Source organism: Chrysemys picta, chromosome 1, assembly GCF_011386835.1.
Source record: "Chrysemys picta bellii isolate R12L10 chromosome 1, ASM1138683v2, whole genome shotgun sequence".
Lineage (NCBI taxonomy): Eukaryota > Metazoa > Chordata > Testudines > Emydidae > Chrysemys > Chrysemys picta.
This window is the reverse complement of record NC_088791.1, coordinates 243705214-243720575: the sequence shown is the minus strand read 5'-3', so window position 1 is coordinate 243720575 and position 15362 is coordinate 243705214. Positions and strand designations below refer to the sequence as shown.

General features: G+C 43.7%; 2 protein-coding genes across 5 annotated transcripts in view; one reads left to right on the top strand and one right to left on the bottom strand.

The window, feature by feature from the left end:
- Positions 1–760: 760 nt before the first annotated feature.
- On the bottom strand, positions 761–6372 carry SOWAHC (sosondowah ankyrin repeat domain family member C). The gene has a single exon (XM_024110838.3). The coding sequence runs from the start codon at positions 6097–6099 to the stop codon at positions 4378–4380; it is 1722 nt and encodes a 573-aa protein (XP_023966606.3). The 5' UTR covers positions 6100–6372; the 3' UTR covers positions 761–4377.
- A 24-nt stretch (positions 6373–6396) lies between these two features.
- Positions 6397–15362, top strand: part of SEPTIN10 (septin 10) — a 49024-nt gene continuing 40058 nt past the window's right edge. For 3 of the 4 annotated variants that reach the window (XM_065580985.1, XM_008174304.4, XM_065580984.1), the window contains exons 1-2: positions 6397–6554; positions 14905–15022. In XM_065580985.1, coding sequence (XP_065437057.1) covers positions 6525–6554; positions 14905–15022 — 148 coding nt within the window. In that variant the 5' untranslated portion in view covers positions 6397–6524. The remainder of the gene's footprint in view (positions 6555–14904; positions 15023–15362) is intronic. The other variant, XM_024110837.3, reaches the window with a different exon arrangement.

Sequence of the window (15362 nt, the reverse complement as noted above, 5' to 3'; positions counted from 1 at the left end):
CTTCACCCCTCATGTGTGTAAGTGAAAGGAAGAAAGTGGCTAGCCAGCAAGCCTGCCAATTGTCTCACCACCATCAGGACCCATTATGGGGAGAAGGAAAAACAGCAAAGAAGAGTGAGCTAGAAATAGAGATGGTATGTACAGTAATCAGCATTGCTCCATCTGGACTAGAGCCCTAAAAATCAGCAAATGGGGTAGACATGGCAGTTACTAGTAGTATGATTATATGTGCATACACAGATTTATCCATAGTGATAGAAAAAGTTTCCACAAACTGAAAACCGCAGTCTCATATGTGAACAGAATGTACTTCCTATTAACGAATGTGTTGGAAAGGCTTAGTGAACAAGCTTTGGTCTATTACTTTGGTATTGTGTCCTAGGAGACTATCAGGACTACTATTTAGGTATATTTATCATTCCAAAGTCAGTTTTGATTGCACAAAAACAGCAGGTTCAGGGCAACAGTTAAATGAGGTTTTGTTTAAAAGGCCAGTCCTATCTACTGTGGATAACTTCAAGGGCACTTGATTAACTTTAAAGTGAACTACTCAAGAGTACTTAATAGCCAGCAAAAATTGTTACTGTCTTACAAAGAACAGACTGTATTCCCGCCCTCCCACCCCACTTGCTAGTGCTTCAAGAGTTATAGCCCATCAGTTATTTTGGTGATTAAAAGCAGAAAAAAAAAGTACTGGTTCTACAGACCAATTTGAAATTAGCAATCTGATACACAAATAAGTTAAAGCAAAAAACACAACTCACTGGCATTTGTTTATTTCAGTAAAATGAAAGTTTGACTTTTGCAGATTCTTAGCTCAAATATCCATTCAGAAGGACACCCATAAAAAAACCCCTTGTATTAAAAACTGACAGGCATCCAGACCTCTAATATTTCAGGCAAAGATGCAATACAAGTGATCAAATGGTTAAGTTACAGGCTTGCTGCATCACACCATCATAAAAACTGAATAAAGGATAAACATTCAATATTTCAAGAGTACCATAAAAAAACCCACTAGTAAATGCTCCAGTTTTTTGTACCATACAAGTTGTTTTAGTTCAATTCACATCTTCTTCAGCAATATATTTGCTAATTCAAATACATACATTTAAGAGTACCAGTTGACTATGAATATCCTGAAACAAAGGTATCAAGAGTAACCTCCTTCCCCACAGAGAAACTTGTTTTAGCTCAAATAAAAGGAGCGGGGTGGGGGAGTGGAATGTGAAAGCTAAGGGGTGAAATAGAAGTCTTTAGTCCATAGCACAAGCAGAAATTTGATTAGCTAGCCATTTGGAATAATTACAGTAGAACCTTGCTAATTTTGCACTTTAATTCACCATAGTGTACTAACCATGTGTGCCACCACAACTCAGATTTTTTTAGTGTTGTGGGGAGGTCTTATACCACTAAGACTTCATTACTTTTTTTAGACATATTACAGCCATTTACTAGTGTGTTGTGAAGTATCAAATTAAAACTAAAACTGAATTACATGGTGATGCACATTTACCAACTGCAAATTTCAGTAATTTTTACTGGTTCTCCCAGTTAATAGTGAGTTTCTACCTTTTTTTTTTGCAGATATTAAGATCCATTTCAATGGACAAATTGGAACACAATTTGAAGAGTGCTGCAGTAGTCCAAGATCTCAACAGTCTAAAGTATTTCCCCTATCACCAAGAGAATACCAATTAAAGATTATATATTTTTTGTGCAATTCTCTATCAGATCTACACGTGAAAAGCTCAACACCTGACTTAGTCAAAATGAAAGATACACAAGGCTTCATAACTGCTACACTAATGGTTAATAAAGTCAAGATTTGGAAATAGGTAGTAGCATGAAATGTGTGTCCACTTAGAAATATAGTACTCAAGGAGCCTCAAGCTAGAAGCTTGTAAATGTAACAAACCTTCAGCTTGCTTTACAGAAAATCTAGTAGAAAGATTTTATTTCTGCACTGCAGAAAGTTTAAGCAGCAAGTACCTAGTTCTCAAGTGCACTTCCCCCTTTGAAACACCCAGTTCTTGTTGCACCAAGTTATATGCTGGCAGAAAGGGCTGAGGGAAGACTGTTAGCCCTGCCCCATATACATAAGAATGAAAGTGCTTTTCAGGACTGAATATACCCATGTTTGTAGTGTACAACTACAAGTGAAGGCAAATGGAATTTTACATTATATCTTATAGATTATAAAGTTAACACCTCCCCATGATTTTTAGTGTTTCTGAACAAAAACAATGACCTGAACCTAAATAATGTGTAAAATAGATTAAACTGCTCATCAAGGTCAGTTTTTCTAGTAACAGTTTGGCATAGTATCAATTGCCTACCTATGTGACTATCATAGCTTACTAAGGTCAACAGTCATGCAAAATCTGGAAAGTGATCTGTGGCAAAGTCCTCCCCCACATCTACTTTATTTATCTATTGTAGGCACTCATGCTATTGCTACCAAAATGCAGAAAGCTGTCAACAGGAGAAAGCACAGATCTTTCAAGAGCAACTCCCCCAATATACTGATTTCTAGCCCTTGCAGCATGAAGTTAACTAGTGCCTCAGATTTAGATTTTATGCATTTCTAAAGTCACATACTCTTGATAAGATTTTACAAATATGCACATACATTACAAGATAGTGTAACTTAAACATTTTTCATTGGCAGTATTTTGACATTTATGCACAGATGATTCAATGGCCAGCTGCATCCATGATGTAGGACCAGCACAATGCCTCTCTTTTTGAAGAAAGGCTATTTTAACTAAGTATGCCTTCCAAGATTTGCAGGAATTACTGACCTGAACAGCAGATAAACCAATAAAGTTCTGAAGACTGTATAGAACAAGTTTAGAATAGACCTGTCTGAGATTGAGAATTTCCAAAACAATTACTTTGAGAATTTCCAGTGCATTTGTTTGGGGTTTTTTTTTTTTAGAGACAGGAAGGATTTTGAAGTTTCAAACTAGAGAGATTTGATTTTTAATCAGTTTTACTAGAGAGTCAGAATCTGAATGTTGCCACACTACTTTAAAAAAAAAAAAAATCAAACTCTCTCATTAAGCAGCTTTTACTCAATACACTAAACAAACAGGGACAGAGATGGCCTTAGAAAAAAGAGTTCCTAGGTCCTTCACCCTACCATAGTTTGTAAGCATTTCTGCATATACTACACTGAAGGAGCCAGTAGATACTACAGCACACAATTATTGAATGCATAGAACAGTACTATAGCATTTCAATATCTTATTAGTTTTAGGAAGCTCTCATACAACAGCATCTATACTCCTTTTTAAGGAAAAGTGATTTTCTTGGAGGAGATGTGTGGCATAATTACCCAGTTTTACATGAATAAAAATAATTATATATCAACTGAAAATATGTTGCTATTACTCTAGTGTAGTGTTGGCGACAGATCAAAGATCAATAACTCAAATGGTACTAGACATAGTATTTGAGAGTTCACAGTGATTATAAAAGAAAAATTGCTTGGATACAGAACTTAATTAGTAGTTATTCAATGTATAAAAGACCTTTCATTCATGCTACTATATTCTGCATTAGCATTCCAATTCTATTAGAGTTCAGTAGTACCTCAATTAAGCAGCAAAGACTTACACCAAGTCTAACTATACCCTTTGTAATCCATCCTATTGACTTCCATATTTGAATTATGTGATTTGAACAGGTAAAGTTAAGACTGATCTTAAGTCTTTGAGGACCGGAGCCCAAATGTCTACAGACATCCTGACAGTCAGCAGAGCAGTTTCAACACACCAGCCACGTATTGTACTTAACTCTATTTAATCCTGTGGTATTGCCATTAGAAAAAGAGAGACTTTAAAAAAATACATGAATGTATTTAAGAAATTCTACTTAAATAGTTAGCTGTCCATGAAGAGTAATATATAGTACCAGTTGATAATCTAGTAGTGAAATGTAAAGTTTTGGATTCTCATGTCTCCCCTCCAACTCACTTTAAAACCAAAGTATAAATACACCAGACCCTGATGCTTAGCTTCTAAAAAGAAGGGGCCTGCAGATTTTACACACCCAGCACTTCTTTACAGACCCACTGCCCCTGGCTGTACTTGTAAGGAAACAGCTCTTAAGTATGTGAAGCCCCCCATTGCTTGGCTTGAAGCAGCTATTTCCTGGAAACTGCTAAATCCCAAGAGCCCTGCAGATATTTACACTTCATGACACTCAGAAGTTAAAACAAGACATTTTGCTTTATCTCCGGAGAATGCATGAGTCTGGATGAGGGATTGTCACTCACACAGGCCTGCAAACACCACCTCTCTTCTGCACTACATGCTCAATGGGTTCAGGAGAATGTCACACACCTGATTTAAATACTGCTTATTTCTCTGCTTAACCGAAAACATTGGATTTGGGTCTGAGTTTGAAGGACGTTCTCAGTGGCTTCTCCTCCTGCTCCTCCTCCTCCTCAGCCTCCCCTCGGAAAGAGGGGGTGGTGTGGATAATCTGGGTGCGAAATCGGATTTTGTTGAGCCGTGGTTTCATCCTGCCGCTAGTTGAGGCTTTCCTACTCATCTCCTTGCCCTTGCCCAGGGCCGCTGCCCCTTCGCTGGACTCAGTCTCCTCACCCTGGTGGTGGTGGTGGTGGGAGAGTTTGTAGGTAATGAGGTTGGAGGGGAGCACCTTGGAGAGTCTCCAGCGCCCGCTCTCATTGCCCGCGGCGCCCTCGCCCTCCTCCTGCAGGGCCCCCACCAGGCTCCGCATCTCCTCCGTGGTGCTCTGGCTCAGGTAGTTGGAGGCCTTGCGCCCGCTGTAGTCCCTGACATCTACGTCTGCGTCGTAGGCCCCCACAAGCAGCTTGACCACTTCCAGATGGCCGTGCATGGCCGCCAGGTGCAGCGCCGTATACCCGCCGCTGGTGCGCGCGTTGATGTTGATGGGCAGCCGCTGCTTGTGAGCGAAATTGACGAGCATGGCGAGCAGCTCGTGGCGCCCGTGCTTGGCGGCCCAGTGCAGGCAAGTGAAGCCGGTGATGAAGTCGCGCTTGGAGAGCAGCCCCGGCTCGCTGCTCAGCAGCCCCTCCAGGCTCTCCCACCTGCCGTCCGCGGCTGACAGCATCCAGGCGTGCTCCAGGGGGTCCAGCGCCACCGAGCTCCCCCCGCCGCTCTCTTCCTCGGCGGAGGAGGAGGCCAGCGAGGCGCTGTCCGAGTCCACCCCGCGGGCTCGGGGGGCCCCGGGGAAGAAACTCCGTTTCAGCTGGGGGGAGCTGCCCATCATCAACTCGCGGAAGTTCTTGCGGCTGGACCTAGGGGTGGCACCCCCGCCGGAGCTACCCGGGGAGCAGGGAGAGCCGGAACCGGCCTCGGCCCCCTCCTCCTCGGCAAGCCGGGCAGGGGCAAGCGGCTCCTCCGCGCCGTGCCCCGGCTGCAGCCCCCAGGCCACATTGTGCCGCGAGCTCCTCTTCCTGCCGCCGCCCGGGGGCACCTGGCCCAGCCGGGGCAAGTCGCTCCTGCTCCCCGCCTGGGGCGGCTGTTGCGGGCAGCTGGGGGGGGCCTTCCCCCGAAGCGCCCCATCCTCGGGGCCCGGCTTCCCCGGGGCAGCTGGCGCGATCTCCCCCGGCTGCCCCTCGGGGCAAGGCGAGGAGTCCCGGCTCCGCTGTACCGAGTCCGGCTCCTCCTCAGGGGTCACCGCGATACTGGGCAGCAGCTCCGGCGCCGCTGGGGGATCTACGGGGGCGGTGTCCGCGATGTCAGGCAGCGGCTCGGGCCCGGACGCCGCTGGGGGATCGAGGGGGGCGGCGGCCTCGCTGCCGCCGGGTTCGAGGGGCTGGTCACCGGGCGGCGAGTCCTGCTTGTCCGCAGCCGGGGTCCCCGCGGGCCGGTAGCGCCGCCGCAGCTGCACGTACTTGGCGCCGGAGCCGGGCTCCAGGCGCACGGTGGCCACGGCGTTGACCAGCTCCTTGAAGCGCTGGCGGGCCCGGGCGCGGCGCTCCGGCTCCGGGGGGCTCAGCCAGCCCCGGAAATGCTCCAGCAGCTCCGCGTTCCGCGCCCGCCCGCCCCGCGCCGCCAGGAACCGCAGCACCGACTCCGGGCTCAGCGCCGGCTCCTCGGCCATCGCACCCCACGCTCAGCGCGGCCCCAACATCGCCGCGGCCGCCTCCTGCGGCGGCTCAGGGCTCGGCGGCGGAGCGCTCCCCGCCCCTTGCTAATGCGGCAGCGGCTCAATCAGTGCGGCGGCTCGCGGCCCATTATACAGGCGGGGGAGGGGGGTCGGGGACCGACCGCCCGCTCACGTCACGTCCGAGACTCCAGCCCGCCGCGTGCGGGGATCGCCCCGGGGCAGGGGTGCGAAGCGAATACAGCGCGGCCCCGCCCTTCGGGCCGCCCCCGTGACCCCACCCCCCTGCGCCACGCCCCTCCCCGCCCGTTTGCTTGGCCCCGCCCCCCCGCGCGGACCCTCTAGCTGCCGGTTACATTCCAACCGCCTGGAGCTTCCCGCGCGCCTCTCCCCTCCCCCTCCCGCGGCGGCCGCCCGGTGTCATGGCTTCCTCCGAGGTCGCTCGGCAGCTGGTGAGTCCCGCGCGGGGGCGCGTGAAACTTTCTCGCCTCTTCTCCCCGCATCCTCTGACCGCACCCTAAAAACTTCCTGTGCCGGGCCGGGGCCGGGGCCGGCCCCCTCCCCCCGGACCGAGCGCCTTATGGGGGGGACGTGCCCCAGCCCCAGTCACCGCCCGCCACAGCCCCCGGCCTCCATCTCACTGCTCCCCCCATTGTCACCCGCGACGAGCTTGTAAAATGCCCCCGAGGGAGACTCGTGTGTGGTGAGCGCGCCACGAGAGGCAGCGCCCCGCGCTGAGGGGCGGCGGGGGGGATGGGGCAGTGTCGGGGGTTTGCCTTTCAGCTGGGAGCTAGAGGCGCACGGAGCGGGCGACGCCCCCATTCAAACCGGTGCTTGGTTTTCAAAGTCGGAGAAGACTCAGGGGCTGTGCCCGCAGACCTGTCATTCCACGTTACGAGCAAATCGAAGGATGGAAGCGTTCCTCAGCATTCAGTGATTCATTAGCTTCGCTTTTACTCGTTCGGAATCTCCCTTTTCACGCAGCTCTAGAGGTGGAACCTTACATTTGGTGTTAGCAAGTCGAGATGAGAAAAAAAATCTTATCAACATTGATCCACATAAAAACCATGAATGTGCTTACAACAGCTTTCACTTGTGACTGCTTTTACGTTTGTCCAGGCGGTGTTTTTGTAAGAATGCTAACAGCAAGGTAGAGTTATGAATACTTGTTAAAATATGTAAGTACTTCAGAAGTATTCAAGTGGCCATCTTGAAAACTGTCAATTTGGGAGCCATCCAGACATAGGAACCAATCCCATGCGATTCAGATTACCAATCATGCAGCATAAATTTCTAGTTATTGATAGCAAATACTCTAATGGTTACGAACTGTAGCTCACAAACAATGCACAGACATATGTTTGAATAAGAAATTCCTTGAATAATTTCTAATAATGAGCAAATTTGTTAATTTACCCTCAGTTTATAGGTAAAATTGTGAACAGAAATAAGTATCATGCCATAATCCTGTACTGAACCTGTGTACAAGGTGCATTCATGTGCATGTCTGTTGACTACAGTTTGCGGGCTCTGTCAGCGTTCTAAAATTATTACTAGACAATCCAATTCTGAGGCTTTGTCTTGCTCAAAATGGCTGAGAGTTGCTGCATATTTAAAAAGAAAAAATCTAAACAGTCTTGGTTATGTGTTTGCATACTTCAAGGAAAACCTTGCTCTGCAACCTGGCAAATCCTGTCAACTTTCCACTTCTTTCTTGTTCTTCAGATACACAAATCCAATCCAAAACTTGGCTCAGATTCACTTTTATTTTTGATGTAGTAAATAATTTGAGCAGCTCATGACATAAAGACACATCTTCTGCCCTGTTCCATCTCGGGTGTTGCTTTGTTAGATACATGAGGGACACAAAAGTGGCCTAAATAACCAGCTGGGGATTTGTCTTGTTTAGAGGAATCCCTGGGTGGAATTTAGTTGGCTGTTCTTGTGCTTTTCTGTCATATGAGGCATTCTGAACGGTGTGTGGCCAAAGTGCTGAATGCTGATGATCCTTGGCTGCTGGATAGTCCCTGGGGGCCATTGTAGTGACATAGATTAGAGCAGCATTTTGGGAGAATTGTGCCCTGATTGCTCCCAATCAGTGAAGTGCAAAGTCTCTTTTCCTTCACTTTCCAGACTTGCCCCTAGATCCAGTGCTGAACGCTGCTTCGTTTCATCCAAAAGAAGTAGCCCATTGCATTCCATTTTATGAATATTTAATTATGCTTTAAATAAGTTTTGTAGCCTTTATATCATTTAGTACAATATAGTACAATTTGATATTGCATGTTGTATATAGCATTCTGTATGTAAAGAATTACAGAGGTAGTAAACAAGAGAACAAAAGTTTCACAGCCCGGACTCATGGCTCTTTTATATGAGCAGAAAGGAAAAACTGCAAAAGACTAGCATAAATGAAGAGTTGACATTTAAAAAATAAATATGTCAGAGAGTATTCTTGTGGGTTAACTACCGTGAGAGAAGATTTGAAAAAATGCAGTATCAGCAAAAATGAAATGTGATGGGGATTTAGAATTTATCAGTAGGCTTACAGATTTGGAGAGGCAAGAGAATTCTAGATAGGGCAGCAGAAGCAAACACCATTACACAGGAGAATAGCAGGGAGGGGACCAATATAAATTTGGAGGGAGCATTGGGAGGGGACAAGTTCATGGGTAGTTTGGAAACACAGGATGGCAATTTTAGATTGGATTGTAGTTGTTATAGGTAGAGGGAAGTGGAGACAAATAGTCTAATTTCTCAAATTAACAAATAGTAGTATTAAAGTGCTCCAGACAATTTTAATTGAATGGGGTTGGCATTCAATCTTCACAGAAAAACAAACGTAAAATTTATAGGAGAATTTCATACAGATTCAACAAAGGAATTGTATAAATTACCAATACATAATATTAATAGAATTGTAAGACTTCTTATGATGGAAGTGTGTAAAGTACTGTAGCTATACCTGAAAGAAAACAAACTAGAATAGCTGAATATGAATAATCCTGTAGCAGGTATTGCTACAGTTCTTCTTTAGAATAGAAATTTGTCTTCAGTGCTGTTCAGAATAGTGGGAAAGCTTGTTGTTTAGAAGTTATTAGGATTTGAACGATACATTGTAGTTAATTTATTAGTCTTAATATTAGGGTTTAGTTTAATTGTAAGTATAACATACAATTTAAATAACTGCATTCCTGCCCCTTGCTATAAATACTTGTATGATATAGTTGAGTAGTAACCAAAACCTGATGTTTTCATAGCTCACATACTACAATTTTGTTCAGTAAAGACATTTGCCCAGCAGTGTTCTAAAGCAGTTAAGTCCGTAACACTGCCATTTTACAATTTTATAAGTTAGTCTGCTTGTAGGTGCGTTATGTCCCATTCTACTTGACTGCTAACTTTTTTCACCCATTGGAAAACCAGGTGATAATGGAGTTAAGACTCTGAAGAACCCCCCAAACTAATTATAGGGTTGATCAAATTACCTCAGAGTTCTTCTTGGAGTCTGTGTCTGTGTGGGTCCCACTATAGGTACACATATGCCACGTGTTGTATGAGATCAAAATCTGTTTAATAGCAGTGTCCATTAGACTTGCAGCTGTCTTCATGTGCTCCTGCTGAGGGCAGAAAGTACAGAGTGATCACAACCATCCCTCTGTTCCCTCTTACTACGCATGGGAACAAGACAGAACAAGTAGTGTCCACCCACTACCCTTAGTGGAATTTACTTCAGTTGCGAATTAGGTAGTTAGGGTTAGCTCCCTTTAAAGTAGTTCACCCCCCCCCCCCTTAAATTTTATTTGTGTCTCTGCTCTCTGCACATGCCAAATGGTAGTTTCAAAGCCCTTGGATTTCAACCCCTCTCAATCTTGAATGGATTAATTCCATTCACTGACAGCCACAGCTACTCTCTGTTTTGTCTCGGAGAAGCTGTGTGCAAGACTGCTCAATAAGAATGAGGCAGTCCAGAGACATTCAACTGAAGCTGTATCTCTTCAAGCAATTTATGAGAAGAACATGAGACCATAGGTGCCGATTCCGTGGGAGCTCTGGGGCTGGAGCACCCACCGGCAGCGTCCCTACCAGAACCTCCCCCTCTCCCCAGCGCCTCCTGCCCACCGGCGGGCCCCATCGATCAGCGCATCCCCCTCCCTCCCAGCGCCTACTACCTGCTGCAGATCAGCTCTTTCATGGCGTCTGGAGGCGCTGGGGGGGGGAGGAGCGAGGTTCACAGCACGCTCGGGGGAAGGGACGGAACTGGGCGGGAAGAGACAGGGCGGGAGTGGAGCAGGGGTGGGAAGAAGCAGGGCAGGGGTGGGGCCTTGAGGAAAGGGGTGGAGTGGGGGCGGGTCCTGGGCGGAGCCGGGGGGAAACACCCTATGCGTGAGACCCCAAGGGGTCAGGATCAATATACAAAACTGATCAGACATCAGCTAGTACCCCTGCCAGGCGGCATGCAACACCCAAGGTTGGTACCTGTAAAAAATCCTCTGCGTTGTCAAGTAGGGATCCGGCATCAAGGAGTGCCCCGATACCAATTACCACCCTTACACGGAAGACTGCTACCGTCTCCTTGCTGAAGCAAGGAAAATCTAAACACTGGGATGCGCATGGCTTCCGGCATCAGTGCCTTTCTTCCCATAAATAGAGGCCCAAATCTTTGCTTTTCAGGGAACAAGCCCACTAAGCCCACTCATCAAACGGACAAGTGATGTGAGTTCAGTCTCTGGCTCAGCACCAGACAAGCACACGCCATGCTCAGTAATTAGGTATGCTTCCAAACACTGACATCCATACTGGCATTGGTGCTAGTACTGACACTGGCATCATCGATGGAATCCTTGTCGGTAGTGGCTGATTCTATGTTGGAGAAGATAACTATGTCCCAAGCACCACCATTGGCACCAGTGTTTCTACACTTTGTACTGGTGTGTGTTTCTGAACTCTCAGTTCTGAGATCTCCTCAGTCCTCAGCGCTGCCTCTCAATGATGTTTATTCTTCATCTCCATCACTAGGATGCACCTTCTCTTCTCCATCCAGCAGGGAGCCTTTCATCTCTCAGATCACCCAGGTGAGAGTTTCTCTACAGACCAGAGACTCTCAAGAGCCCAAGTGTATCCACCTCCAGCATGGCAATGGCCAGGTCAACCCTGTCAGAACCAGCCTTACCAATATAATGCACCATCTTTTCTCTATGGGGCATACTGGTGACCTCCATCCAGAGCATCTAGGAGCCGATCTGCTTCCTATTGCTCAAGGAGGCATAGAGAGATCTCGATCTCCTTTTGCATCTCTTTGCCAGATCCTTTTCCACAGATGAGGAAGAGTAGCAGTATTTGTTTGGTCATGGCCTAAGCTACACCAAAAAGCCCAACCAACAAATGTTTTAAAATGTTAGGTTATGTTTGAAGACATTAGTTACATTCCTACTTTAGACAGAGAAAGGCTTGGTCTACACACATTTTTTTTTGTACCAGTATGATTATTTGGGCTAGGGGTGTGCTTTTTTTTTTTTTTTTTTTTAACGGAAGTAGTTGTAGCAATACAACCCCCTTGGTGTGATTTCAGGTTATACTTCTCTAAAGCTACATATATTAGTATATCTTCTTCCCCTTTCAGTATGGGAATAAACTCCAGTATTTTGGTGTAAAGCATCTTTTTATATCAGTATAACTGTGTCCACACTGGGGAGGGTGTGTACTACTTTAACTATAATGGTATAGTTAAAGCAGTACAAATTTTGTGTTTAGACAAGTCCAAAGAGAATGTATACCATTAATAGCTGCAATGAAACTGAAACCAAAAAGTCAGCAGGCGGGCCTGTGTGTGGACAAGAAAGTGGGAGGAAGAATACATGTTTGGTATTGCAGTTGGACCTGCTCAAAAGATCCTTCTAAATACCCGCACAGGAGAACAAAATCTCTACTGTTTTTCAATTTTAAAGAATTAAAAAAAAATTAATGTAAAGTCTATTTATTCACAACTGAAACTGATAACATCATAGCAGAATTTTCTGATGCATTCTTGATCCATTGCTGATTTTGCACCTTCAGCAGCTGATGCTATTTAAAGAGTGTTCTGCTAGAAAGAAGAAGATCTGATGATCTTGTGGATAAGGGACTAGGCTGGAACCTGGGAGATCCAGGTTCATTTCCTGTCTCTTTCAGTCTTTCTCTTGGAGTTTATACAAATCAATTAATGCCATCTGTGACCTATCTGTAACATGAAGACTTTTCTATTAAACAAGGAAGTTGTGAAAATAAATCCATAAATGCTTGAGTCTTCAGATAACTGTACGCATCAGTGCAAATATTTTATTAGTTAAATTTGTCCATATAATGGTTCTGAAATCTGTTTTACAAGTTACTCATTCTCATATCTCACATCTGAAATGAGATTTTGTACCTTGTTGTGGTTTTATACTCTAATATGAAAATCTAATTTCCATTCATAATTTATGTGCTGAGTGAAGATAAGAAATATAGTAAATATTGTACCCATATAGTTACAGTCTTAAATCTGCTGCTGTTCTAAGAATTCATGTATCTGAAGAAATTTTGAAAATGATATAAATATCTTTGGCAGAAGTTGAGCCACTCAGTTTCCTGACCAAAACACGCATCTAAAAGTAGCTGATTTGGCAAAAGTTCAAGGACCCAAGGAAATAAGCCAAGTTGGACTTTTGATATGAACTACATAACACTGCTATAGTCAAAGTTTTTGTTGTTTAGTGAAGTATGGTTATATTTAGGAAATTAATCGTAAAAAGGCATCCTGTTGTTGCACATGTTTACTATATTTCAGTGCCATTATCCGCTTTGCAGTGAAAATTTGTTCTATTCAGTCATCTTCATTGTCAACAAACTTGGAAATTAAATTCATCATATGGAATACTTTTAATTTTTTTTATTTTTTAAAGTCAAAGGTACCAGATTGACAGCTATAGAGACCAGCTCCTGTATTTTTCCACTGAGCAAGTACAGAAAGTCCATCAGTATCTTTCTCTATACAATCCTGTTGATGGATTCAAATCCTGACATAGATGGATTGGTGCCATTTGTTATTATGTTTTTGTCGACATTTTTCCACTGAGACTGCTAGTGACTTATGCAACATAGCTAACAGTTGCATAGTAATTTAGGACACAACTAACATAGTCGAGATTTAGGCCAATGACTAGGATATGAAAGGCCGTGGTATCGCTCTACAATTATGCTGAGACTCTAACATCCTCTGTGTGTCTCAAATCTTAATTGTTGGTGTTATGAAGAAATAATATAGCTTGTTTTTTGGTCATATACCAGGTTGTATCTTCAGTTTTGTTAGACAGAAGTGCTGTTCTTGTGTTCACCTTTGTGGCTTGTATAATCTTGTCTTTTATGTTGCCTGTTGTCCCCTCTGCTCCATCAGGGACTCCATGTCCCATTTGTTTGTTTCAACCACAACCATCTCTGTCTCTTTTTTATATTGGCTCCCACACATTGGAGTGCCTTTTCTGAGGTATTTTGTCATTTTCTCTTTTTCAGATTGTGACTATATTTGAACTTGTTTTCAGTCAATACCGTGTTAATTTTAGAATCACCATGTTCGATAGTCCTAAAATGTAGTGTTTTCTCCTTAAATTGTTTTTGTCTGTGTACATTTTTCCAGCACTATCAGTCTAATACAGGAATGACAGTACCCTTTATCCTCACACATGAAAATCAATAAGAGAATGAATAAATATTTAAATTATTATAAGAGATGCGCACTAGAAAGATTCAGCATAGTTTCATGATTAGTGCTAAACTAACGTCAAAAGACCTGACTGAAGTATGTCGAAACATATTCAGTGTAAAGGATGACACTTTTCCCTGAGCTTCTAAATTTAAATAAAAATCCCCCAACCGTAGTGAAGTAAGGAAAGGCTAGAATGTAAACCCAGGTTAACGTTAAGTCTTAGGATGCTGGCTGTATTAGAAGGCTCAGGGAATTGATAGTGGTTTGATGATTGGAAACATAGGAACACAGAATAACATGGATCTTTGGCTAATCATGGTTTTGCCCATCTGTTTATGCTGAATGGTTCTTTTTTAAATTGCATTTCAGGTTCTACAGTTAATATGTGGAAAAATAAAGTTGTTTCCTTTTATTTTAGACTATTTGTTAAGCATTTCTCATATACCCATCACCAGTGTATCTATGTACCAATTCATTATTAAATAATTTAAAAAGAACTATACGCTTCTGGTACTCTAACTGCATATGTAATGATATCCATTATAGTTGTGATGTATGGATAACTTTACACATTAAAAAATTCTCACCGCTCACACACTTAGAATAGGTGTTTATCTGTGTGTACCTTTCCTCAAGTTTTCAGTCTCTATTTTGAATTCCTGCTGTCCCTTATATTCTCCTCTGATTTTTTTTCTTTCTTTGTAGAGGTAAATCAGTTGGGATAGCCTTCATTCACAAGTTTCCATTTCCATTAGACTAGTGTGCTTTCTTTTGTTTATAGGCTCTGATCTCACAAGTCACTTAAGCATGTGCTTAACTTTAATCATGTGAGTAGTCCCATTCACTTCAATGGCTTTGATGGCAAATTAGCTGGCTACAGTAAAACTTAATTATTTATGCCATCATTTCACTAAATGAGTTGATACTTATTGCTCCACTTGCAGACTTTGCAAACTGTTAATGTTTTCTTCAGTCACTTACCAGACCTAAAGAAGAGTTGTAGTTTACTAGTAGATCTCCTTGTATATCACTGTTAATTGTTTGGCAACACATTTTCTTAAATAATCATTTTTCCACAGCAAAATGATAATTGTCGACCCTTATCTTTGTCTGGCCATGTTGGTTTTGATAGCTTACCAGATCAGTTGGTTAACAAATCCGTCAACCAGGGCTTCTGCTTCAACATTCTTTGTATTGGTAAGTAATATACTTTTTTTTATTATTGACAGCAGTGAATATTAAGTATTTGACCATAAACTATCTTTTGGCACAAATATTAATACAAAAAAAAAAAGCAGCTGACAAGGTTACTGTTACCTCCCATCAGGAAATGACTGCAGTATTGATCCAATGTGATCTTAGGGTGTTTTTGCCTTTTTAACTATGATCCATAATATGCCTCTCTTTATTCGCCACCATCGTTTTGATTATCTTTGTTGCACAGTACTTTCATGATCAGGCTTGAGGATGCCTTAAGTCTTGTTTCATGAGCAACTTCTAGGATTCTTTAAAACTTATGGTCTACATCCAACTCTTC

Coding starts and splice junctions, on each gene's coding strand:
- SOWAHC (XM_024110838.3), bottom strand. CDS start 6,099: ATGGCCGAGGAGCCGGCGCTGAGCCCGGAGTCGGTGCTGCGGTTCCTG.